The 27,793-nt window shown below is 37.0% G+C and overlaps 4 protein-coding genes across 5 annotated transcripts in view; 1 reads left to right on the top strand and 3 right to left on the bottom strand.

Annotated features, from left to right (window-relative positions):
- Positions 1-532: 532 nt before the first annotated feature.
- LOC134668338 (uncharacterized) lies at positions 533-3,281 on the bottom strand. Its single transcript, XM_063525818.1, has 2 exons — positions 1,074-3,281; positions 533-607 (listed from the first exon to the last, which is right to left on the bottom strand). Exons 1-2 carry the CDS (start codon positions 3,279-3,281, stop codon positions 533-535), a joined length of 2,283 nt encoding a protein of 760 aa, XP_063381888.1.
- Positions 3,282-8,295: 5,014 nt separating this feature from the next.
- On the top strand, positions 8,296-8,991 carry LOC134668239 (guanine nucleotide-binding protein subunit gamma-1). Of its 2 annotated transcripts, none has more exons than XM_063525734.1 (2): positions 8,296-8,405; positions 8,485-8,991. In XM_063525734.1, exon 2 carries the CDS (start codon positions 8,578-8,580, stop codon positions 8,788-8,790), a length of 213 nt encoding a protein of 70 aa, XP_063381804.1. In that variant the 5' UTR covers positions 8,296-8,405; positions 8,485-8,577; the 3' UTR covers positions 8,791-8,991. The 2 variants fall into 2 exon arrangements, with proteins under 2 accessions (XP_063381804.1, XP_063381803.1); XM_063525733.1 differs by having other exon boundaries at positions 8,302-8,411; positions 8,489-8,991.
- Positions 8,992-9,407: 416 nt separating this feature from the next.
- Positions 9,408-13,784, bottom strand: LOC134667932 (DNA fragmentation factor subunit alpha). Its single transcript, XM_063525350.1, has 3 exons — positions 13,170-13,784; positions 12,006-12,367; positions 9,408-11,929 (listed from the first exon to the last, which is right to left on the bottom strand). Exons 1-2 carry the CDS (start codon positions 13,646-13,648, stop codon positions 12,253-12,255), a joined length of 594 nt encoding a protein of 197 aa, XP_063381420.1. The 5' UTR covers positions 13,649-13,784; the 3' UTR covers positions 9,408-11,929; positions 12,006-12,252.
- A 252-nt stretch (positions 13,785-14,036) lies between these two features.
- LOC134668337 (uncharacterized) overlaps positions 14,037-27,793 on the bottom strand; it is a 30,585-nt gene continuing 16,828 nt past the window's right edge. Inside the window, exon 2 of the mRNA XM_063525817.1 lies at positions 14,037-14,068. Within this exon, the coding sequence (XP_063381887.1) occupies positions 14,037-14,068 (32 nt within the window). The remainder of the gene's footprint in view (positions 14,069-27,793) is intronic.

The following is a 27,793-nucleotide window of genomic DNA, read 5'->3' as shown; positions in this document are numbered from 1 at the left end:
CATATTTATTCTGTGCCTAATTGCCTATACGTGCATCATATCATAAGAGGTCGGTTTCCAACTGGCCACTGGATTTATAAACGTTGACAAATAATACTTTTGTTTGGCGTGTTTCCAAACAGTTGTTTCCTTGATAAAAAAAAACCAAGTGCAATTAAACTAAAACTGGAAAAAGAACTACTTACTATTTATGGTAATGTTGATGATAAAAAATACTGATGTTCTGATTTTTATATAAAACATGTGAAAGTAGTAGTAAAATAATGTTTTATTTAAATATAGTTCTGTAAGGCCCACTTGCACCATTCCACTAACCTTGGGTTAAACGGTTAAACCTGGAGTTACCATGGTTACCAGTACAATTTGACATTGGGTTAACGGTTTAACCGCTAAACCCCGGGATATTGGGATGGAGCAAGTGGGCCTAACGAAGTGTTAACGGAAATCTGAACAAGTTAAATCATTAAATAAACACATTACCCTCCTTTGTGTCGCGCAGTCGGGTAAAAAAAATCATCGGCGATGACATATTTTATTCTGTATAAAGATCCAGCATCATATTTTGTTTCAAAATATTACGTATTTTCTTCGCTCTTAGTAATTCTACCTAAAAGTAGAAGAATATTATATTAATATGAGTATCAATATTTTGGAGTTACCTAGGTTAGGTGGTATTTTTTTATTTATGATCATAAATTCGTACAGTTGCGAGAAGCTTTAGTAGGTAGGTGGTAGGTACCTACAGTCAACGTCAAAAAATCCTAATAGGAAAATAAACAAAACCCTCCAAAGGATCCAAAGAGCTCGTGGTTCTGAATCATAAATCATTAATTTGCTTGAAAAGATTACAGTTACAGATGTTCACCTTTGTTCCTAGAAATAAATAGCATAACAATCTTTTGAGATCTTTTCTAATTTAAAAAAAAATTGTGTCCAACTTTGAATAAAATTATCCACCTAGCTACAATCTCCTCATATATAGGTGTCGTAGGTACCTATACCTTTTTACCACATAGGTACCAATTTTCTTTTCATCTATTGACTGAAATGAAAGACGATTTACAAAAGTTTACCTCACTAGTCACAGGTTCCGGTTCCGGTTCCGTAATGCCGTGCATTTGTGATTTATCTACAAGAGCGCTCTTAATTACAATATTTCTTCTTTCATCACATACTTTTTCTATATTATCTTGTGATTCATTTGTTACTCTTGTTATTATTTTTAACACTTGTCCATCTTGTTCTGAATGTTTTTTATGGTTCTTAAGTGTATCAATGTTAACGTTTTTTGTAGTTTCTACTTCAACTAATTCATTCTCTTCTTTAAATTTTTTAAACTTTTGGTTAACAATTTCAAAACGCTCTGAGTAGTCGGAGCCTGGATCGTTTTCTGTGCTCGCGTTTGTTGCCCCGTTATTTTCTTCAATAACCGCTGCTTGTTTTATAATACAGTCACATTTACTACTACTCAAATTATTTAAAACCATATACAGAGACGTTTTCAGTTTTTTAGAAACGCTTTTGAATTCCAAATTAGCTTTTTCGTACTTATTTAAAATCTTAGTCAAATTAATAGTAAATTTCTTAGCATTCAGAACTGTTTTATGTATACTATTATAATTGTCTGTATTCGTTTGCTCAACGTTACATCGTCTTTTTGTGAAAAAATGGTTTAAATTATCAAATAACACATTACCAGCAACTCTGTTTCCGATATCATTTGGATATTTATGTAGCTTACGTACTAACTTAACACCAATACCACTGATTTTATTAAACTCAGATTCAATATTAGAGCAATTATAAATGTTATGCTGATCAGATATAACATATTTTCGATCTTCAGTAGTGTTGAAATTTGAGCCAATTTCCGTATGATTGTTAAAAATATTTGTATCAGGTAAGGAAATAGTGCGCTTGCTGCATCCTTTGTTTTGATATTTTAATACCGACGATGATGTGGTTGTCCGTGTAGAGCTGAATCCCGACGAAATTGAATATGAACTTGTCTTCTGTACATTATTCATTGGTAAAAAATCTCCAAGTATATTTAAATGAGGATATAATTCAACTGAGACATTGCAAAGAGAAGTTTTTAGTTCAAGTGCATTTGTATTGAAACCTGCAGTTAATACAGTATACTTATCAAACTGAGTAGATTTCCCTTGACTTTTGTTCTTTGAATTTTGGTTATTATCCTTGGGAAGAGGTAAGCCAACTATATTTTCTTTTATTATAGGTTGTTTCGGCCGTAATATTTTCTTAGTTGGATTGTATGTTCTCACATTGTTCACGTAAAATATATTGCCACGTCTGAATTTATCATGTGCGTATTCATTGCGTTCATATGTTAAAGGGTGTTTCTCTACAGAGGGTTTGTTTGAACCTCCATGATTGTTATCTGGATTAATTTTGTTTAAATCGTTTTGAGGTTCAGAGTTTCGTACACATTGTTCAAAATGAAACATATCACGATTAGCATAATCAATTAAATCTGAGGTATGTTGATTTTTCCACGTTGAATATTTACTGAATTCAGGACATGTTAACTTTCGAGATGGTTTATTTCCATACCGTAACGATGAATAACAAGTCAAAGCATTTCCTTGGGATTCACATATGATGCATTCGCATTTACTGCACCCGCATTTCCCTATTGAATAAGCTTCATTTGTGGTTATAGGACGACCCAAATGTTTATTGATTCCAATAGGTTTGTCATAATTAATAGGTTTACTTCTAAAACTACAATTCTGAGTACACTCCATACAGTTACAAGGCCTGCAATCGCAACTTGTTTCTTTTACGTTGATAAACTCATTTCTAGAACGTAGCTGTAAGTTAATAGTATTGAACCTTAGGTTATTCAGTGTGCAGTCTTTACATTTGCAAGGTTCGCAATCACAATATTCGGCACGAGGTATTATAGTTGGCCCCATAAGACATCTGCAAATCTTGCAAGAACAAGCGTCATATGCTTCTTTTATTCGTTTTAAGATATCGTATTCTTTTAAGGAAAACTTATTACGGCTTTCAAATGCTTCGTCTGTAATAACTTTGTAATCATTGTATGGTAGATTCATGACTTGTGCACTTAGTTTTCCGATAGTGGGGCTAGATGCGTTTTTAGAATTCATATCTTTATCGTTAAATACTTCGGCTTCGCCGCTGCTATTATTTTTAGTTATACTATAATAATCTATTCTGTTAAATTCATACTTGTTTTGGCCGGAAAGACTAGAATAGCTTTTGCTAATGATTTCTGTACTAGATGTATTCATTTTTAAATGTTGGTTGATGCTGTTAGATAATAATATAAATTACAACCAATTTTACCTTGAAATTAAAATGTTAAGAGTTTTAAGTATATGTACTAGAATAAAACGGTATCACAAGTATGATCGTTTTCGATCAGCATCTTTTGATTTAGCAGGTTTTCGTTAAGTTTTAAAAGATTTATAATGCCTGAGAAGAAAAAAGAAAAATTTTATGTAGGTATTTATCAGTAGGTAATCACATAACCTACTCCTTCACAATAGTTAATCTAACGCCATCTTATCCCCTGGCGCAACTCCATAATATTAAGCGCGACCTCAAGTAGGTAGTTTCGGTAATTTCTGTAGTAGGGACTGTAGGGAGGTTACTATAGAAATTACTGAATAAGCATAGGTACATAGAGAGGATCGATCCCTATGCCTATATTTCCGCACGTGCGTAAGAGTACATATTAATTTCCATTAAGAGGAATGCCCATATGGATGCTTTGTAAATAAAGTAACAAGAAAACTTACTAGTTCATGGTTAATTTTTTAAGTGAAGTTTAAGTAGGGACCTAATTTCAATAACGGTTTTCATAGTCATATTGAGGTCACATTGTTTTTAATGAATATTTGGTTTTTGTTTTGAAAATAACTAAATTAGACTGCAGTGTAGCTTCTTGCATACTTCAAAATTGTCATTTGATTGTCATCATACCCAAGGAGCGTAAAGCTAGATTCACATTTGTCTGCCGTGTTGTGTTGTGATCAAGTTGTGATGCTCTCTGTCGTGATGGCATACTGTTCACATCTATATGACGTGTTATGACGCATTATGATGCATTTTTAACAGTTCCGTCTTGGCTCTCGGATAGTTCACACTCCTCGTCCATACTTGATGCGGCTCTGACGCGTCACAACACAACACTGGCGCGTGCACACTGGTCTGATGCGCTGTGTCGTGTCGCTGCACCTCACCCGTCCTGACGCGAACCGGGATCGCTTGTGATGCGACACAACACAAGCGGTCACAACACACGGCATCAGAGAAATGTGAACGCAACCATATTAAATGTATAGCCCCCTCCAGACTATGCGCGTGAATCGCGGGCGAAGCCGCGAACGCGAGTGTGGAGTCGATTTCGCTGTCTGCGAAAATCGACGCCACACTCACGTTCGCGGCTTCGCGCCGCGATTCGCGCACGAGTGTGGAGGAGGCTTATGAAACCGATACCGTTCTGATGCATCACAACACAACACGACAGACAAATGTGAATCCGGCTTTAATGGGTATGCCCCAACTCTGTCTGTTCTCTTTGACGGCGCAGCAACTAGTATCATTTTCTCTCTCCTTGCTCTTTTAAAAATGCCGTTTGTCAAAAAAGGACAACCATACTATTGACAAGATGGACTTCAAATCCAGGTGTTCCTTTTTTAGGTAGAACCAGGTTGTGTATGTGTGCGTAAAAACGTATATGTGTGCTCTTTTAGGGATGTGAAAAGTCGATTTTAATCATGTTATATATCGATAAACGCTACACAGTGGAACGAAATAGCTATTAATTGAAGCTTCAATATCTTCGTTAAACACAAACAATTGAAATACTAATGGATAATGAATATATTATAATAAAATAAAATAATTCAATTATTGCGGAACACCTATTTTAGTAGGAATTTATGTATTTTAATTAAATATCTGAACTTTCCCTTGGTTCCCTGCTGCGGCGTGACTAGGGTTGCCAACTTTTTTTTGGTGGAATATAGTATTTTACAGAATAAAGCATCAAAAATATAGTACATTTAAAAAAAAATAGTACTTTGAGATAAAATACTAAACATGAGTGTAATATACGTTTTTTTTTGTTAGCCTGGTTAAGTGTCCCACTGCTGAGTAAAGGCCTCCCCTCGTTTCCTCCTCTTGGACGCATTTTATCCGGATTGGCGGGAAACTACAAAAACCAGGGTCGAGTGGAGGAATAAACGTTTAATCGGAAATATAGTATTTTAGCGTACTATATATTTTTCCAAAAGTATATAGTACAGAGAGCCAAAATATAGTACAATACTATATAATATAGTACGGTTGGCAACCCTAGGCGTGACTATAAAGTAGCTAACACACTATCGCACCGCACCAAGGTCATTGTGGGACGCACCCATAAGTAAAAGGGAGAAAGCGATATCTCTTTCTCCCTCTTACTTATGGGTGCATCCCACAATGACCTTGGTGCGGTGCGGTAGTGTGTTACGGCTCTAAAATCACACCCCGGACACTGGCAATCAAATGTATGAAACAAACGCGTTCCTACGCGCACAGTCTAAGCTCGTGTAGGTGAACGCGTACTATGCTTGTGTGAGTGAGATAAGACGCGCGAGGGTTCTCGCCATTTTGTTGTCAAGTTCGATGACATCAATGACTCAAAACTCATTGCGCGAATTAGGAAGAAATATGAATCGTATTATGCTGTAAAGCCCCCTTCAGACTATGTGCGTGAATCGCGGAGCGAACATATCGCGAAGTTGACGTATGTATGACTCCACACTCGCACACTTCATGGCGATTTCGCAGTTTGGTTCGCGGCAATATGGCGGAACAGCATCAGCTGATCGAGTTTAACTGTTAGTTATCTATGGCATCATACGTGATTTAGCTGTTTTTCCATTTTGTTTTATTGTAAAACCGTAAAATATAGCTGCTTAATATAATATAATTCATATTTATCTTGCCACAGAGGAGCCAAAATATTGTGTAATGTGGAGTCTTGCAAGTTCGCGCTTCGCGCCGTCTCCTTTGACGCGGGCCGAAATACCGACAAAAAACGGAGAACAAGGCGCGAAGGCGTGAACAATCTGCGAAATCGACGCCACACTTGCGTTCGCGGCTTCGCCCGCGATTCACGCGCATAGTCTGGAGGGGGCTTTAGGTATCGTTTAACCTTTGAAGTAAAATTAAATTTGCAAGTAATGTCGATAGTTTATCGATATGACTTTATCGACATGGCTACAACAAGGTGTTTCCACATTGTTAATCGTACACTAAAAAACAAAAGTGGTCCCAGTGACAGCTCGAGCTCGCTTGGACGTAATCTCTGTATATTATATATCTATGTTTCACCTGTTCTCTTTCTGGCAACTCTGAACGCTTCCGTTTTCCGTTCCGTTCCACCCAGCTCATGTTCCGCCACCATAGCCATAGCCGCCTAGCCGCCGGCTGTACAGTATATTGTAAAATTAACTTTAGGTACATTAATTATGCAATAACTTGCATAGTTTTACTAAAACGTGTATTTTTTTAGTAAAAAATATTTTTTCTCCAATATGCTCGGAAATGTTCACCTTACTGTAGCAAAAATACTACGGGAAGTTCTTCGTTAATGTCAAACTCTAATTAAAAAACATCAAACTATAGCTGTCCTGTTCTAGCGGACGGGAAGTAAAAAAACACTACAGTAATAACTTATTACTGTAGTGTTTTTTTACTTTTGAATAATAAAAAACGCAAACGGCCAATTATTACTGCCGCGAGCCGCTTCTACACAACCCGATCAGCTATCATTTCACGTGTATGATCGTGCGAATACTGCTTAATAAAATCAAAGATTATTTTTATATTTTTTTTAAATCTCATCCGTGTTCATAAAGCTTATATAGTTTGTCAAAGGACTTTCTCATTTCAAACATAGACAAAGAGAATCATACTATCTTTGTCTTATACTAGTACTAGCACCCAAAAGAAAAGGATGGGTATAGTTTTCCTGGTTCTTACTGACTGAAAAGTTGGTTTGACCAACTATATTGCACAATTATATTGAATGAACGAATACTGAATGGCAGAATAAGTTTGTAACTTTAACTTTTAAAAATTAATTAAAGAGGGAAATTGTTTTTGACATTTTGGATGTGAAGGTTTGATTTGAGTGATGCTTGATGGTTAAATAATAATTATTTTAGTTTATTTCCTCGCATGTTTGGAGAAAAGCACTATATATGCCTCGGCAGGAATAGCAATTCGTGGATTCGTCTTCTTTGTCGGACTCCGCTTCGCGTCGTCCGACAAAATCGAAACTCATCCATGAATTGCCCTTTCCCGGCCTCTGCAATAATGTACTATTATATTAATAAATCTTTCCTAATTTTACTAATTCTATTTCTTTACGAATGGCATTGGAACGTGAATCAGCGTAGGTTGAGTTTCCTTAAGTAGCTAACACACTATCGCACCGCACCAAGGTCATTGAGGGAAGCACCCATAAGTAAGAGGAAGAAAGCGATATCTCTTTCTCCCTCTTACTTATGGGTACGTCCCTAAATGACCTTGGTGCGGTGCGATAGTGTGTTAGCTACTTTAAATGTCAATCAAGGCACCTACGTTTTCTGTTCTCTTTGACGACGCAGCAACTAGTATAATTTCTCTCTCCTCGCTCTTTTAAAATGCCATTTGTCAAAAAAGGACAACCATACTGTTGACAAGGTGAACTTCAAATCAAGTGTTGCCTTTTTTGATGCATCCAGGCTGTGTATGTGTGCGTAAAAACGTGTATGTGTGCTCTTTTAGGGATGTAAAAATTCGATTTTAATCATGTTATATATCGATAAACGCTACACAGCGGAACGAAATAGCTATTAATTGAAGCTTCAATATCTTCGTTAAACATATACATAATTAAAATGCTAATGAATAATAAAGATATTTGAATATAATAAAATATTTCAATTATTGCGGAACACATATCTTAGTAGGTATTTATGTATTTTAATTAAATATCTGAACTTTCCCGTGGTTCCCTGCTGGGACGTGACGATAAAATTGTGAACTGATAACCACAATAAAGAATAAAAGCGTTTTTGTTTATTTTAGATATCGTCAAACCTTTGAAGTAAAATTAAAATTGTAAGAAATGTCGATAGTTTATCGATATGACTTTATCGACATGGCTACAGCAAGGTGGTGTTAAATTGTTAATCGTACACTAAACAAAAGTGGCAACAGTGACAGCTCGCTGAGACACCGTCTCTATATATTATAAGTCTATGATGTCAATATACGTCACATACAAGTGAAATTATCCTCGGCCACCATTTTATTATTTGCAAATATTATTACTAAATTCGTAATAATATACATTAAAATACACTCTTTTTATCGTAAGTGTTTATTGTCAAAGCAAAACATCAGTGGGTTCTCTTAGTTACATTAGAATTATAATTCGTATTGTTGTTTCAGTGAGGTGACAACGCAAGTAGCGAGGCTACGCCCAAATTTCTGTCGCGGATTGTTTAATTTGCCTTCAACATAGGCCTATCAGACACCGCCGTTATGGATATGATGGTATCGACATTGCAACAGCAGCGAGCCGTGACTGAGCAGCTGCGGAGAGAGGCAGCTATTAAGCGCATTCCCGTGTCGTCGGCGGTGGCCGACATCGTGCGCTATATCAACGAGCACGAGCAGGAGGACTGCCTGCTCGTCGGCTTCTCCAGTCAAAAAGTCAACCCTTTCCGCGAAAAAAGCTCATGCACTGTTCTTTAAGAAAGTATTTCATGTGTAACTTGCTGTAAAAAAAATCAAAGCTGTTGGTCTACACATTTCAACTATTTATTTAAGTTCAAGTGGTACGTGTTAACTATGTTTCTGATCCATCGTAAAACAGATTTTATGCTTGCAAAACTATTTTGTACTTCAGATAATGTAAATCACTGTCTCTTATGGTCATAAATATATTTTAAAAATTATTTGTTTTTATTGTATCATTTACTGAAACCTATTAGCAGTTGTAAATAAGTCCTAGTTAGTTACTTACACGTTTAGAAAGACCAATTAACTATTTGCTAACAACTTTCAATTAATAAATACAACTAACTTTGATCAACTAAGTATGTTATTATCAATGCTACAACTGCCTTGTATCAACCTGACTATTGTGACTGAGGTTATTTTTATAAATTCATCACTGACATATTTTTTGTTATTCAGTGGGATTTTATGACAGCCAAGTGGGTATATGTAGGCAGAAATGTGCAAAAGGAATAGGATATTGCAACCTTTAGCCATCACTATTTAGATGCTGACTGTACCCTTGGATAGCCTAGATCTAGATATGTAAATTTTGATTCAACACTAACAAATGAAGTAAAAAAAAGACATAATTTGCTAAATGGTTTATTACTATTATATTATTAGTGCGCAGTAAAAAGAAGTAACCTACCATGTACTCAATTCCACTATAGGAATCAAACTCCGAACAATTCCTAAAATTAAACACAATATTCACAGCACTCCAAAGTACATATAGCATAGCTTACTAGGTAGGGAATAAAACATCACATGCCAATAAACACCATCACAATGGTCAATCAAAACCGAATAGCCACATTAAACCATTAAACATTTACTGGATTGTACATTTGAACAGGCTTGGTTCATAAATAGCAAGGTTTTTCTGAAAAGATATCAACATACTAGAACATAAAATTTAAATGTTCAACAATATTATAGTTTGAGGTAAGAGATTTAAGTTCCCCCTCTTAGCGCCGACATTGATATACACACATCTAGGGACATGTATTTTTAGAATGAGTAGGCGCACTAGCCTACCTGGCATTATTTGGTACAAAACATTTTAAATTAACTGTTGCAGTCATGGTGTTATTCTAGTTCCATTAAAATGACTAGTTCTTATTGACCAGTAGAATTTCTTGGACTAAGTATACAATTTAGTGATGTACCGACTATTGATTTGGCCGAATAGCCGACTAATCGGCGCTCGAATGGCCGATTAGTCGGCCGACTAGTCGGCTAGTCGGCCAGATCATTAGTTTCGTATAAGTTCAGGTGAAAAACAATAGTTTTGCTCTTTTGGTTGCGCTATTCATATATTAGCTTGGCTAAAAGGTGTTTTCTATTGGTTCAAAGACCTATCACAAGAATCCTCGTTCAATTTCTGTCTTTCTTTTATTTTGCGATCCTGATGAGCAGAAAAAGTTTTCACACCCTGAATAGACGGTAAAATAGACATAACACATATGGTAAATATTAACTGTTAGTTTCTTTTTTTCTGTTTTTCTTTCACTAATAAAGTGCCGACTAATTGGCCATTTTTGCCGACTAGTCGCCGACTAATCGCCGACTACAAATGTGGCCGGATAGTCGGCTTTCCCGACTAGTCGGCGACTAGTCGGTACGTCCCTAATACAATTTAATTTTTAAATATGGATTTACTTCTTTCTTTGCAACAATGCTCAAATCTACCAATCATACATATGTTATATATATTTTATCTGTGATCATTATTTAGATAAAATTCCTACAGATACAGTTAATACTGGTAACTTTGAATAATTGGGTGACATTGGTAAATGTTGGAGTGTAATTTTTTGTAATGTTATAAGCCATCACTGAATTTTATAATTATTATATAAATACCTAACTAAATAATCAAATAATAATATCACCCTAGTATTCAGAATTATCTTGATTTTCTGCAGCAGAGGTAGTGCCCAATGTCAGAGGTGTTAGACAATAGTATTATTAATAGGTGCACTATGTTAATCATTAGACATTACAATAAGCTACATACAAATATGTCTTGAGATGTATGACAAGCCCTCTAAACAGCTGTTAGTTTCCACAAACATGACTGTATATTGACTCATTCAACTATAGGCTATGATTTATATGATATATTTTATAGAATGATTTGGGATTGTTAAGTATGGAATACCAAAGAAAACTATGTAAATGGATTTTGTTAGTGATAACCAACCAATCATTTTTCTACCACACACCTATTTTCAGACCATAATATTCCCTACACATTCTAACTTACCACAATATGAGCATGCTTTTGACATTTGGCAGTGGAATAACAAATGGAAACTTATAGGTATAATATTCGAAACCTTTTGAGCAATTTGGAGTTAAACAAAGAATTCTTATTCTAGGGGTAAAATATAATATTAAAAAAAATTAACAACTATCAGTCTTTTAAATTGATGTTGACTTGTCAACCTCGTGGCAATTTGTCTCTCAAAAGTTTACAAAAAAGAAACCTTAACTATCTAGAGGGTATACATGCTTAAGTTCTAGCATATCTATTGTCAGATCTTTTACTATACAGCTACCAAAATATCTTGATAGTAAGTATTGTTAAAATATTGAAGGTGTGGAAAAACATAGTAATGTGTATGGATAGCCAAAAATAGAAACATTCTTGCTATCTTTGCCATGCCTAGCATATGCACCAAATGAGCATTTGAAAACATTTGTACCATAACTGATTTTTATGCAATAAATGACATGGACAACCAATTTATTTATTTACATGCAGTGGATAATGTTAAGCATGACAGAGCTCAAGTCGGCAAATAATAGTGAGAGGTTCTTTGCATACATTCATGAAATAGGAATTCAATTCAAGATATCTACAATGGCAGTACTGTTTAAGGGTTACACACTAGATACATACAATATTTAGAATGTGGTTATTATGTATATCATCTCATATTCCGTATCAGCTCATATTCATAAGATTAGCGTATTATATTATAACTACCCAAGTATTACCTGCATACCTTAACTTTGATCAACTATTAATGTTTCTTGATTTAGTTACATAACTGTTATTTGCAAATCATTACTGAGGCAATGGTTTAAAAGACAAATGATTCTACTTGCTATTAAGCCTCGTCTCCATATCGCGCGGCAAACCAGCCGATGTTCGATAGTTTGCCGCGCGATATGGAGACGGGGCTTTAGAAATAACTTAATACAGAATCAAAACTATTTTAATTCTAATACAAAAAAAGGCCTCTTTCATTTGGTGTATTCAATAAGTTTCTTAATTTCTAACTAAATTTTGATAGTATATGCTTCATGAAAATGTTTGAAACATGGCAATGAGGAACAAAACTAAGTTTGTAAACTTTTGAGCATTACCATTCCAAATGCAAATGATTGAAGGGTTACAGGTATTGTACAAGGGTGGGGCAAGCCCTACACTCTCTCCTGCTTGGGCGGTGACACATCCTCGGAGCCGTTGGAAACACTCTGGTGGTAAAGTTTCAACAGCTCCATGGCGTCCTGTGCTTGGCGCTTCTCCAATAAGATCCTGAAATAGATACAATAGACATGTTAGCAACTTAATTTTTACCATATTTGATTTAACACTTTAAGTGTAAATAACAGGTTTATGATAGAAAAAATCATAATATAAAGTTTACCCATTTTCATTTCCCTTCAGTACTATAAAAAATAAACTTGCAAAAAGCAATAATTGTATTAAATTTTTAATTTTTAAATTGTCACAGTATTAAAATATATTTATTTTCAAATAAACTCTTCTCTTTCATATTCTGTATTACTTTATGCTTTACAACAATTGTTACATAAAATAAGTTTTAATTTATTACGAATTTCACACATATCACGCAAAATTACATACATCTATATACATCATGTCAAAATTAAGAATGACATATTTATGGAACAAAGAAAACACAACAGACTGCACATGGGTTATTAAAGCTGTATAAATATTAGAGCATGGAATGTCAGAGGTTTTAGCCTTGCAATAATAATTATTTCTTTGATATATCTTTTTCTATATAACCTATATTATGTCCCACTGCTGGGCAAAGGCCTCCCGTCTTCCACCACTTGGGTCTGGATCTCATTATTGCTTTAAGAAATATACCATCTTATTAAATTTCATCTATTTTGTGGTATGTCTCCTGCTTGCTTGAAAGTTTAACAAAGCAATTTTAACTGAGAGCCAGAGTGGCAGCTAACTAGGTACTTCATAATATTGTAGATGCAATTATGCTGCCAATTGTGGCAATGGTTGGCAACAAGAGGTTAAAGTGTTGGAGCCCCTATATAAAAGATAAATATTGTATGCCATGCTTACATACCTTCCAGAGGCTTCCTTGATGTGCTCCAGTATGATTCTGTTGTCCCGGTCCGTGACGATATCCGCGAGGCTGTCCGGGTCCATATCGGACAGCAGCTCCAGGTCCTGGCCGCCCAGCAGCGAGATGTGGCACAGGTTGTGCTGCAGCCGCCCCACCAGGTTTGCCACCTGCTCCTTCTCCCCTAGCCCCACGTCGTCCGTCTGGTCCAACGACACCTGGCACTTCGGCATATTCGGCGTCCACTTCTCGCTCCCGTGGAGAATCATCAACGACGTATCATTCTCTAATGTCGAAAAATACTCCTCGTCGTCCACCTCAGTCCCGTCGGATTCCAGCACCACAGTCAGGTTCTCTGATGGCAGTCCCAGCTTTTCGGGCACTTTACTGAGTAAATCTTCTAACGACGATGCTACCGTACCCTTCTTTTTGTCTCGGTTCACATCACATATTTTGTATGGTTTGTTGATATCGTTCTCCATGGCTTTCGACTTGTTTTACGCGAGTAAGAACAATTTATTCATTAACTGAAATAATATTGTTTACTTTCACCTTGTAATATAATTTAATTTTCTTTGGTTTCTTTTATGAACGATCAGCAAACTCCCGTGATAGAATCAAATAATGAACTGATTTGACGTTTTTAAAATGTTGCCAGTATAAATAAATAAACTGCAACAACTTTTTTTATTGAAGTTAAAGCGATAAATCACAATGTTCTAAAAAGCCTTGGAAGATATGTTAAAAAATATTTTTAAAAGAAATAGTGAACGTAAAGATTGGCATGAAGACGTCTGACGGATGTGCTCGTGAAAACGCGACTCCGACGAACATTACTCTGCCGACTCTGCCGTGTATCTCACGCCCGCCTCACTCCGCACCGCCGCCGTTCAGCGAATCACCTGAACAAACACAGAGATAGACTCTTCACTCTTAGGTACTCTTAACGCTAACTTCCTAAAATCTTTATAAAACCAATGTCTCCCATGTTAATTGATGCAATTAAAGTTCTTAACTTCACTTAATAACTTCAAAAATCTATCCACAAAAGTCCACAAAATGTATTGTAAGCCACATTGTAATGTAACCCCTTGGTTAAAAATGTATGATGATGGTATGATGTAGATATATGTATATGTATGTTGAACGCGTTGTGAATCGAAATTACTAGAAAATCTCCCAATAAACGACCAGGGGGCCGATTTTTGAAATTCGATCGCTCGATTTCGTCACTTGAATGCTAATTTTTGAAATACGAGCGATCGTAATTTGGAATCTAGTGATATTGACCACTCGATTTCAGTTCTATTAGTAGCGTTTAAACGCCTAGTAGTGGAGATATCATTTAACGAAATACACGAAATCGAGTGGTCGATTTCAAAATTCGGCCCCCAGGAAATTTCTCTTTTGAGACTCGGTAAATCAAATTTACATACATTTTGGTAGGTACCTACTTAGACTAAAGTAGGTACTTAAGTACCTACGTACCTGCTCAATTTTATATCCGAGACGATAGTTTCTATAGTTAATGTAAATAAACTCACTGTTAGAAAACTATATATCCTAAATTCTATCTTAAAAATACATAAAACACTTATATACATACCAACCACAACTTTAATTCCGTCGGCGAAAGCATAATGCTATCCCCGCACCATATGTAAAATTTTTGTTTGCCAAAAGACAAAACACGGCACAATCTGCTCACTTGTATAACACTATAAACAGTAAACTATCAATTTATCACTTACCGCTATCTAAATGTAAAATGACTGTAAAAAGATGGTTAGTATCCCTTAATTATAATGAAACTGAATTACTTATAAATTGAAGCACACACACACATACACACAAACATACACACACACAACACACACATCCCCACACATACACACAAACACGTTCAACAAGACATAGACTCAGTGGTAAAGTGGTCACATGACAATGGCATTATATTGAATTCAGATAAAACTAAGCTCCTAATTATACAATCGCCATATCTAAGCCCAACAGAAATGCCACTCCCTATGTATACCCATAGCTTTACTTGTCTTCATAATAACTTACACGATTGCCATTGTAAACCAATAGAAAAAGTTGATTGTGTTACATATTTAGGTGTTAAAGTAGATTCCGCATTTTCTTGGCAACAACATATAAATTATATCTGTAGCAAACTTAGAATTTTATTAGGAAGATTTTACCACCTTAGCTTTAAAGTACCAATTAATGTATTAAAGTGCTTATATTTTGCAATAGTTGATTCCGTGTTAAGCTATGCCCTTGATTGCTATGGTCTCACTTTTAAATCGTATATAGATAAAGTAGAAGCGCTACAAATTAGATTCTTAAAGTTACTCGTCAATAAAAAAACTAGAAACAGTTGTAAAGGTAATTATAATAAACTATTTAAAATTTGTAAAATACTCCCGGTCAGTTTAAAACACAAATACCTCTTAGCAATTAACAACCACAGCAATAAAGAGCAAATCTCGACACGAGTAGAACATAAACATAATACAAGATCAGTGGCTGTGCAAAAATATGAAATACCCCGCGTCACCAATTATTACGGAGACCGAACTCTAAAAAAAAGGTTGCCATATTTCTTAAACAGTCTTCCAGAAAATATCAGGCTCGAGCCCAATAAAACTAGATTTAAAACAGCAGTAAAGCAGCACCTATTGAAAATGCTTGGGTGACAATTGCATGCCTGTGCCTGCAAATGTCACCCAAGTAAAGTAAGGTATATCTGATTATATTAGTTAAGTGTATGATGTTAGTTTTTATAATATTTTACATTGATTACGTATGTAAGTAATTATATCAGAGACTCGCACCTGCAGACAAACTGTGTAAACAGTTTTGCAGGGAACTGAATTAGATCATAAGGTTATTTCTTGTATTAATAATAGTAATAAATAAATAATAAAAAAAAACACACACACACTATCGTATAGATGATACCTAATAACCAAAAAATAAATATATTTAGTAATTAATAAAAATATAGCATAACAAACTGAATTAAAATTATGTACCTACAAACAATAATACAGAGCGGGTTCTCCTAATACAGGTATACATATACTTACAAGGAGGACTCAAGTGTAATTGTATTTAAATTGTACTGTTTAACACAATAAACATTTTTAATTTTTTTTTCATTTTCATTTTCAATGTCTTACTGCACAAAAGAAAAGTCACTGCACAGGTAGTTTGGAACTATGAAGTTTTCGCTACAAAGCGAAAAAATAATGTTAAGAGGGCTACGGTGTCGTAGCAATTCGTAGCGGCCAAAGCAATCCCAAAAGAAATATCTTATTGGCAGAGGCGTAGCTAGAAGATATGGCGCCCGGGGCAGGCACCAAATTTGCGCCCCCCCCCCCCCCCCCCCTCCCAAACGAAATTAACTAACGAAAGGGTTACTTTTTTACTTATTAAAGTTAGTAACTTTTAACTGAGACAAATAAGTGTTTTTATTAGTACATCCGTGGCTAACAAGCTTACGACCCATCTGATGGTAAGAGGCCACCGCATCCTATGGACGTCTACATTCTAGAGGCGTTACATGCGCGTTGCCGACCATTTTAAAACTTATACACTTATTTTTTGGAGATCTCCTTAGACTTAAAGCTGGACTTCCGAGCAAAGCGGCTCTGACGCAACGGCCGCAGCGTCAGAGCCACTGCGTCAGTGTCGCAGCGTTAACTGACGCAGATTCGCTTCCGAGCGGCACGATCCGGCGACAGTCGCAGTTGTTATTCCATACGGTGCAGACTTGATATACTTATGATAAACCGATCAATTATGAAAATATTTGTAGAAGAAGAGGAGGATCACGATCTTTTCCTTCGTTACTTTTACAGTATGAAGCGAAGCCTACCCAACTCAATTTTCAAAAGTAGAATAGACGAAGGCACTTGTAGCATCTTGAAAAACAAAGCATTTAAACGAGAACGATGACAAATTCAGGAGCTCTTGTCGGTTTAATATTCATGTTTTAGATATTTTAAATACTGACATAGGCTCAAAACCACGTGCGATCGCAGCGACTGCGCGACAGTGCTTGCGCAGACGAAGCACGGCCGCTATCGCAGAACGATACTGACGCGGCGCCACTGTCGCTGCGATAGTGACGCTGCGCTCGGAAGTAAGTTCATACATTTCCATACTGCATAATACTATTGCTCTGTCGCCGCGTCAGTGTCGCTGCGTTAGTGTCGCCGGAGCCGCTTTGGTCGGAAGTCTACCTTTAAGGTTCAATATCGCTTGTGAGTAGACTATTCATAGGTACAGCGCGCCTTTGGGCTGATTTGAAGGGTCCAAGGTGGCATCCAGATGCTCCTGCCCAAAGGTGACAGCAGTACTCAATAAATGGGATCTGCCTACCCCAGAGTAAAGTATCGCCTCCCTTTATTGAGCACGCCGAGTTTTTTTGGATACGAGCGCAGGCTACCCAGCAAGGTGTCTACGATATTATTGGACGTCACTGATGAAGATGTCAACACCGAGGCTCCCAATACTCCCTGACATGGGAAGGCTTGTGCCTTGAAAAATGAGGTTTTCTTAGCGCTAAACGCGCAAAATTGAGTCTTGGTGGGATTGAATTGGACTAAATTGTCCCAATCCCACACCGAAACTCTGGATAGAATGCTCTTAATACCCGACACTGGTTTTTCATGACATTCTAGTATCACAGAACGAGCGATGTTAGCACGGCACGTCTTATACAGGGTGGTCCAAACCTTGACGTCCAAACATTTTTTTAAATTCCTCACGCTGTAGGCTATCAGAATATGTTAGCTGACGTTGCGTAGTTATCGCACTATGATGGCTTTTGTTATATAAAGCGCAGGTTCAACCTCATATGGATTACTGTTCTCATCTCTGGTCTGGCGCCCCACAATACCAGCTCCTTCCTCTTGACTCCATCCAACGGCGGGCAGTTCGTATTGTCGGCGATCCCGAACTTACTGACGGCTTAGAACCTCTTAGCCTTCGGAGAGACGTTGGCTCTCTTTGCATGTTCTACCGTTTGTATAATGGGGAGTGCTCGGAAGAACTTTTTGATTTGGTGTCATCGTCTCGTTTCTATCACCGCACCTCCAACCAAAGGAGCAAAGTTCATCCTCACTTCTTAGATACATGGCACACCAAGAATAAGCGGGCATCTCGCTCGTTTCTCCCCAGAACGTGCAGAATGTGGAATGACTTGCCTCCTGAGGTATTTCCTTTGCGCTACGACATGGGATACTTCAAGAAGCGGGTATTTAAGGGTTCTCAAGAGTCGCCAGCGCTTAAGTGGCTCCTGTGATGTTGCTTATGTCCATGGGCGACGATGACCGCTTCCCATCAGGTGGCTCGTCTACTCATTTGCTGACTATTACATAAAAAAAATGATTTTTATTACTTTTAACTTTTGTTAAGAAATTCTGGGGTGAAGATTTAATTTATAAAAAAAAACTAAGTATTGAACTTTATTGAATGTTTCTTTTTGTAACATAATCCTTGAAAAACGGCGCAGTTGCTAAAAAACCTGGGCAAGTGCGAGTCGGACTCGCGCACGAAGGGTTCCGTACCATAATGAAAAAAAAAATGAAAAAAAAGGAAAAAAAAAAACGGTCACCCATCCAAGTACTGACCACTCCCGACGTTGCTTAACTTTGGTCAAAAATCACGTTTGTTGTATGGGAGCCCCATTTAAATCTTTATTTTATTCTGTTTTTAGTATTTGTTGTTATAGCGGCAACAGAAATACATCACCTGTGAAAATTTCAACTATCTAGCTATCACGGTTCGTGAGATACAGCCTGGGCCCAGTTTTATAAAGTTACAAGTTACAGGTTACAAGAGTACAGGCTACAGGCACCTGTAATGCACGGCTACAGGTGTTTTATAAATACACATAGATAATTACAGTTGTAAAGAACCACGGTCAATCTCGATTACATGTGAAATCTACAGGTGTGAAGGGCATCACTATTTAAAAAAAATTATGTCATAGATACTCGGTGCTCTATTAAATGCTGTGTTATTGTTTGCTGTAAAATATTAATTACTGGAAAAATGGCCAGAAATGAAGGAAAAATCGAGTGGTTGAGAGCGGTTTTCGATGCCAAGGATATACTTATTGGGCCGTTTTTAGATTCAGATTAAGTTAGATTTAATGAAATATTTACCTAATAAGTAAATAAGTACTGTTTCACATTACATTAAAATGTATCGTTTCGGTAGTGGCTCAAAGATAAGTACACTGTGTATCGAAAATTATGAATAGTACACTTTACCATAATGTGAATGCACTATACTTAAATAAAGAGACGAATGCTAATAAATCAACGACAAATATCGGCACCAACCCTTTCCGTTTCCTAGTAGATAAAATAAAACGAATCATCAATAAAATCAATATCAAACATATTGTCACTTTATTTCCTATTTACTATATATTTCAGATACATTAACAAAAACTTATAAGGTCAGTGCATGGAAAAGTATACATGCCCTGGCACAATCGTTGGTGTTGGTACCTAACAATAAAGAGTAAAGTTTAAAATCTCTCAGAAAACGAATAATCTTAATTAAAATTAAGAATTACGAGCGAAAGAGCGAATCAGAGACACTACATGTAGCTGCTGTTGTGCTGTTACAGGACTCAAGACGTATGTAAGTTTTTGTTACAAGTTTACCAATCTACACTTGTAATTTACAATATTTTTATAAAACGCTTGTTCGATTATGAGTTTAAAACTATTAAACTCCCATATTTTCGTCTATGGTTGAGCTACAGGCACTTGTACCTGTAACCTGTAAAATTGTAGCACAGTACTTTTATAAAACGCAAATTGTAAAAAACGGAGCAAGTGTTGCCAGTAAACGCCTGTAAACTTGTAACTTGTAACTTTATAAAACTGGGCCCTGGTGACAGACGGTTTACCCTTTGGGTACGGAACCCTAAAAACACCTTGGCTGAGTTGGGAAAAAAAGACAAACTTTTACGTTCAAGCATGTCAAGCTTAGATGTTGCCCTTACCTAAATAAATAAAAAATACAAGCGATTTCAAGGACTTTTTAATATTTTAGAAACTGCTAGACCCTAAGTTTTTTTAAAAGGTCAAAAAAGGGATACTTAATAGTCCTAATTTTTCAGAGTCGCCGGTCAAAGAAACTGAGGTGGAAAGCTTCCAAATTAGTAATTCATTAAAAATAGTCCTCTTTTGTTATTTCTACTATTATTTTATGGGGTCACTTCCCCATCGCTATTTCATGTTATCAGTGCAAATACCACGAAAAATTATTCATCATCATAATTTAAGAGCATGGCTCTTGTCGGTGGAGTATGCGCCAGTTTTCGCGGTCCTCGGCCAGGCTAGGAGAGGAAGAGGAAAACCACGAGCAAGCTATATACAACAACTAAAAGCAAAAGCAAATGTCGTGTCTTACAGGGACCTAAAGAACAATTATTAGAAGACATAAAAGCAAAGCAAAGCTTCACCCCGGAATTTCTTAACAAAAGTTAAAAGTTAAACTCGTAAACTACGAAAAATCGGCTAACATACATGGGGTATATTCTGATAACCCACGACGACGATTCAAAAAAATTTTTTTGACGTCAAGGTTTGGACCATCCTGTATACAGGGTGGCTATAAAATAACTGCATTTCCGTTGCCAGGGAGGTTTTAGGATTATACTGAGCAAGTCACGAAAAAAAAATTTGGCTGTGTCCTACATTTTGACTGGTCCATTTTCTATGGGAGGTATTTTGCCCATTTTGGCGCCCCCCCCTTGGACGGCGCCCGGGGCACGTGCCCCCTCCAACCCCCCCCTAGTTACGCCTCTGCTTATTGGTAATGTTGACAAAATCACGAAATATAAAGTGAGCCAATCTTGGTCAAATTTGTTCGAGAGATCAGCACTTTCTATTTCGTCAACCCTTACTATTCTAAGCCTGATTCTGAGTTAACAACTTGTTACGGTTTTGATTTTATTTTTATATGACGTTGCAGATGGAGTGCTGCATGCGAAATGAAGTCGTCAAGGTCGCGTCGCCATTGTCAATCCTTTGCTACTACCACGAGATACGAAGATAAGCAATTATCCTCAACCTACAATCTTGGTGGATGGGCCTGTAATGTATATTTTCAACAGATACATTCTTCTTCTTTCTCGGTCTCTTATTGCTGAGGATCGCGACCATGCGTGCTCCGTCTCCATAGTGTGTAATCATAAGCCATATGGGTCACGCACTGCATGTTGCCGCCAACCACCCTCTTCACAACATCAGACAATCTCGTGGGTGGTTTTCCTCGCGCACGCTTGCCATCTATTTGACCCAAGATAATTTGCCTTGCTTTTTATTACCAGATACCTACATACAGATGTTATAAAGTTTTCCCACGGTCGTAGGTAGAAGTTCAATTCAATAGGTAATCCAAATTTACACACTCGTCCTAAGTCCAGCCGGAAATATTTCCATGTCTCGCCACCGAGCTCTGACGCGGAGCAGCAATTACGGCTATTAGGTACGACATCATTTATCCAACCTCAAATTGGAATTGGCAGCGGCAAATTTAAATGAGAGATTCGCGGTCTCGGACGGTCGTACGATGCAAGGGCGGCGGGGGTCACGACCGGTCAGAGCGCGGCGCGACGGGCGGGGATCAATAGACAACCCCCAAGGGCTCTCCCCACTCATCCCACCATTTTCTTGTACTAGAATGCAATTTGCAACGTATCTCACCTGCTCTACTTTCACCCGACCATTATTTTATCTTTAAAGTTATCTTATCCTTTACCTTGCTCGGCTTTTATGCTACTCACTTAGGGCAGTTTTTCGTCATGAATAATCCCTGCGCAAAATAAAGAATAGCGCTTCTAAACTTAAGATGAAAAATGTATTTATAGTATGGATGTTACTAAAAGCTATCGCAATGCTTTTTTTTGTTTTCGCAAAACTGATAGTACATATATAAATATATCCATATTACTTTAATAACGTTCGGGTTGTTTTACACAGATTTAAGGTTTTGTTTGTCGTTGTTGTTCTATTTCTGTTAGTTAGGAGCACAAATGCCACAATGTACTGCCACTGGGAAAATGTTCAAATATCTATTAACAACGCTCGTTTCGTAGCACTAAAACCTACATCTCGGTTCAACACGCTGAATATTTTAAAAATATTTTTGAACTGGGGGCCGGTTTTTGAATTTCGATCGCTCGATTTCGTCACTCGAAAATCGGTGGAAAACGGTGAAATGCTAATTTTTGAAATACGAGCGATAGAAATTTTGAATCTATTGGTATTGACCACTCGATTTCAATTCTATTAGTAGAATTTAAATGCCTAGTAGTGGAGATATTATTTAACGAAATACACGAAATCGAGTGGTCGAATTTTAAAAATCGGCCCCCAGCTCTTAGAACCAGGGCCAGGGTTAATGTTCAGTACTCTCTTTCAATGAAAATGAATGGAATGTTCTAGGTGCTGTCTGTTTGTGTATAAAAGATGCAGAACACTTGTTTGCCGCCTAGCGCGCGATGCATTAAGTATTCTGCGAAAGGAAGGCTATTGTACCGTAGCACCACCGTAGCACCGACGAAGCATGCTAGTAACATATCTCTGTCTAAAACCTGTTTCATTGAAAATAATTTGTATAACACGAATCATTCTTTTACTGACTTCGCTGTACCACTACCATTCCAATAACAAAGCAAAACGAATCGTTCTCTCAGAGTGTAGTACATAAATTAATTACCGGAACAGGCGCGATCGTTGCAATGACGACGGGCCCGATTCGGATTTTGAAAAAGACATCTATTAGATATATTTTAGACATCACCAAGATACGATAACGATATGTTTAAGATCTAACCTGTCAAATTTGACATTTGCGCGATTCTGGAGATACTCTTGAACGATTTCCACAGGATACCTATGACTTAGAGATCCAATTCACATGTAATAGATATCTTACTCTATCTAATGTAAAAGTGATATTGGTTGCCCGAATTGCGCTGCAAAAGAGAACTAGTTGATATCTAAACTATAACGTATCTAGAATGGATCTAGTACGTGTCGTCTCTTGTGAATATCTTGAAGTTCGAATACGGCAGAACGTCGTTTTGATCAAAGTTGCAATACTTTAACTAAATAATCATCCAGGGATACATAGTTACATACAGCTAGCTACAACGAAGGAAATGTCCTCTTTTAAGACGTAGCTTTAGTACCCACCTAAACGTGAAGAAGAGTTTTATCGTTGTTTTATGGGCACCTATATAATATACCTATTACCCACATATATTATTCGCGGTTTCACATGATTCTCTAGTAGAAACTGAACTATTTATTTCTACTTATGTACACAGCACAGCTATCCTATGTATATATTTACCTGTGTACAGTAAGTAGTTCATGAAAAGCTTATAAATATTCCACCTAGCGCGCGTAGTATAGGTACAAGAGCATTTCGTGCCGCAGCGTAAAATTAATTAAAATGTTAGAGGAGTCTCATAATAAACAAAAAGGATTCTCTTTAGAGAGGAGTCTATTTTCCATTATTTCTGGTGTTATAATAACTAAGCAACAAACCAGTTACAAACAAACAGCAGAGAAGCTGGAGCTTCGCGGAACGAAACTTCAGCGGTCAGCGGTCACGTAGTAACACGAAAACTTACAGTGCATAACTAATTATCTCTACCCGCATCTGTTTATTGTTATTGTTTATTTGATTTAGATTAGCATTCGCCCGTCCCCATTTTTCTCACTGGATATATTTAACACAATGTGTTTTGTTTGTTTTTATTTCGTTAATTTTGGCGTTTGGCTAATTACATTTAAGGAAACTATATAAATGGCGTAGGTAGTTTGTTCAAACTCAACTCAAGTCAAATATTTTGTAGCGGTAGTATTCTAAGGTAAGTGTGCATAGTTATGCATTATTAGGTACCTACCTATAATAAAAAAAATATTGAGATAAAGTAAGTAGGTAGGTACCTATTAATAGAAAGAGATTATATCAATACAAGAAGTGATAAATTTATCTTCAACATTTCGATATACTTACATACATCACTGGCTCAGTGACCCAAAAAGGATCTTGGCCTCTGACACGAGAGCGCCATTCTGAAAAAAAAAGCGCCACTCTAAAAAGAATAGTTATTTGTTTTACAAGGGGGCAAAGTTGTTGTTTAACTGCTCGTGCTAATATACCCGAGCAAGCGAAAGATTCCAAAATTGAACCACGAGCGTAGCGAGTGGTTCGATAATGGAATCTTGAGCTTTGCGAGGGTTTTAAAGCACGAGGGTTAAACAAAATTTGCCCCCGAGTGAAACACAAAATTTTTCACCACACCAACTCGAAGCAAATATTAAATGTAAAATATCGAACAAAATCAAACCAAATCAAATCCAAATGAATGTTATTAAATAATTATCATCCAAAAAGCATCATTTAAAAGCCAAATCTACCAGCAAACATAAGAAAACAACTCCAAATTTGCATTTGATTACTTTGCCTCACATGTGAATAAAATGCAACTTTGCTATCAGTTTTTGAAGTGCAAAGTAAGTCTTTCCGAGCTGGTGTGGTGAAAAATCCTTTATTTTTATATTCACTTTTTTTTTGCCCGATTAGGTACCTAATATGTATATCAAAGAATCATGTTATTTGAAAAGCGGAACTTCCAGTCTAGCTCTTCTACGTACCATGTGCCATTTACAAAAATAATTAAAAGCGTCATTATTTGAACTACCTACTCATAAGAATGACAGGATTAGTTAATGGAATAAACGGTAATAATTCTAAAACTAAATTTTAAAAGTGTTGTTTCTTAATAGTACATAGTAGCACCCAGAGATTAGTAGCACTTCTAAAGGACTACGGGCTTTTATGCAGCAACCGCAGCGCGCCGCAAAAAAGTGAAAAAACTTCCTCTTTTACCGAACTACCTTCGCGGAGACCGGAGAGGATATTTCTCATTTTGCACTGTACGTAGTCAATGAAAAGTTTCTTTGAGAATCAGGCTTTATGTTTTGTTTGATTGCAGTACAAAACGTTGTAGGTAGAAGATGTTTAGACCTATACACAATATTGCAAGTTGCTGATACAAATGCTAATAAGCAAGTTTGTATTTAATATTTCTAAACCTATGAACAGTATGGACACATACTTTCTTAGTACCTATTCTGATAAAGGAATATTTTATTTATGTTTTTAATAAAAACAAGAATTAAATATAGTTAATCGGGGTAATTGTGCTCATGGGTCAACACTCAACTGCGTCTACTCTCCAACTTTTACGTAAACCTTTCTTTTTCTTTAGTAAAAGGTACTCGTAAATTGGCTTATTTACTTCGCGAACGCTCTACTACTTTGGTAAAAAGAATGAGAAATGTTTGTCACGGTGAAAGGTCCGTTATTTACGACTTTAATGTATCGAAGGCACTGGGGCAAACTAGTGCGCCCTTGACTGGCCTTAAGGCCGAGCCACACCGGCTTGCGGCTTGCGTGCGCTAAAATGTTGGAGCCGCACACGCACACGTCACGCAAGCGGTGTGCCATCTCTCATAAGGATCTGTATAACTACTACAACGCCGCACGCGCACGTGCACGTCACGCACACGCAGCCGGTGTGCACAGGCCTTTAATCGTCGAAAATCATCAACACGTTGTTTTTATATCACTGACACACCCGTTCCATATTAATTTACCGAATAAGGCTTCCAATCCCTTGTTACAAACAAATAGCAATGCTTTCCATTTAGTTCGTTTATCCCCGGATTTGTAGTGCACAAATTACTGAAATTACAGAGTGCATCAAAGCGAAGCGCCGCGCCGGCTGCATTTCACAAATCGACATTGTGATTGATGTTCGCAATATATGTTGCAGTGCTCACTGTTCCTATGTGCGGCCTCGTTACTGGTACAACGTGATACCAGAGGCAAGGACTATTATAATAGTAAACTAATAGGATAGGGGCTAATAAGACACGACACTTTCGGCGCGATTCGGGGAATGAATTAGATATTAAGTAGATACGATATAGTAAAGATATATTATCTTCACTATTTCATATCTACTGAATCTCTAATTCATTTCCCGAATCGCGGCGCTAGCCGCCATAGGGTACCTTTTGCAGTGGAACGTCACATATCTTTACTATTTCATATCTAGTGAGTGTCTAATTCATTTCCCGAATCGACCCGTTTCTTTAAAAAGATTATAAGAAGATGATAGAGTAAGATACCTATCTATTAGATGTGAATTGGATCTCTAAGTCATATCCTGAGGAAATCGTTCACGAGTATCTCGTAAATGTCAAATTTGACAGGTTAGATCTTAAACATATTGTTATCGTGTCTTGGTGATGTCTAAAAGATATCTAATAGATGTCTGTTTCAAAATCCGAATCGGACCCAAAGGTCAGTTTGTAAAGCATAGTCAGCAGAATTAAGCATAGTCGTTTCACAGTTAAAATTATAATCTCGCATATAGGTACAGAACTTTTCATTTCGGATAAATGCCAAGTATGAAAATTAAGTCTTTAATATTTACTCATCTGATCTGTGAGCCGCTGTAACATTGCATACCGTAAAACGGGGTGAGTAGGTTTCGCGGGGAGAGGTAGTTTATGAATGGGGAGAGAAGGTTTGAGAGGGGGGTGAGAAGAAATTTTAAGGCTACTGCTACAAAAATAATGTATTCCAATTTAAAATGGAGCTACAGTACGCCTACGCATAAAAAAAATCGATCCAACAATCTTCCAAAATCACCTTTGTATGAAAAACCCTCTCACCCCAAATACGAGGCCCTACGGGGTGAGGTGGGTTTTCCTCTTTATCGTCAGTTAAGTTATGAAATGGGGAACTACCCAAAATAAAATACAAACTAAAATACAAACGTCCGAACCACTTATTATATACACCATTCAGTTTTCACATGTAAAAATAAAATTTTATCGAGGTTTGAAAGTCAAATTTCACCCAACTCACCCCATTTTACGGTACCTATACGTATTCGTGGCAGAAAAGCTGTCACACTCGTCCGCTGGAATTAACCCGTGCATTATTAAAGGTCAGGCCAGAACAAACGACGCATCTGCAATACCCGCTGAAATAAACATCCCGTCCGTCCCGCGAGACCGCATTACACTCGCTGCCACTAAACTCTACCTATTTACCTACCTTTAGTCCTGGTACTGAAAATAAAGAAAAAATAAAGGAAGGGAAATTGTAGCGATGAGGCAAGTTCAAAGGTTCGATTTATTATCACGCAAACGGTTTGCAAATGGCAGTAAAATACACAAAAACTTACATGGATTTTGTTGGATTTATTGGAGCTGAAATTGTTATTGAATGACGTCACGTGTCGCTTTGTTCATAAGTTATAGGACGACTCCCTTGAATGATGATTGTTGGCTAAAATGCTATGCTAAGTAAAGCCCGACCAGAAATATATGATCATTGTTCGGCGGTATAGACAAATAAAACTTTCATTCTGATTCCTTCAGGCTTTCAGCATAAAAATGTTACTTAGCTATGATATTCAAATGATTAAATCTGTGCAGTCAATCCTTCAGCTTAATGTTTTTAGTTCGTGTTTTGTGTTAAAGGTCTTGACT

This window comes from Cydia fagiglandana, chromosome 10, assembly GCF_963556715.1.
Source record: "Cydia fagiglandana chromosome 10, ilCydFagi1.1, whole genome shotgun sequence".
NCBI classification, from domain to species: domain Eukaryota; kingdom Metazoa; phylum Arthropoda; class Insecta; order Lepidoptera; family Tortricidae; genus Cydia; species Cydia fagiglandana.
This window is presented reverse-complemented; position numbering and strand designations above follow the sequence as displayed.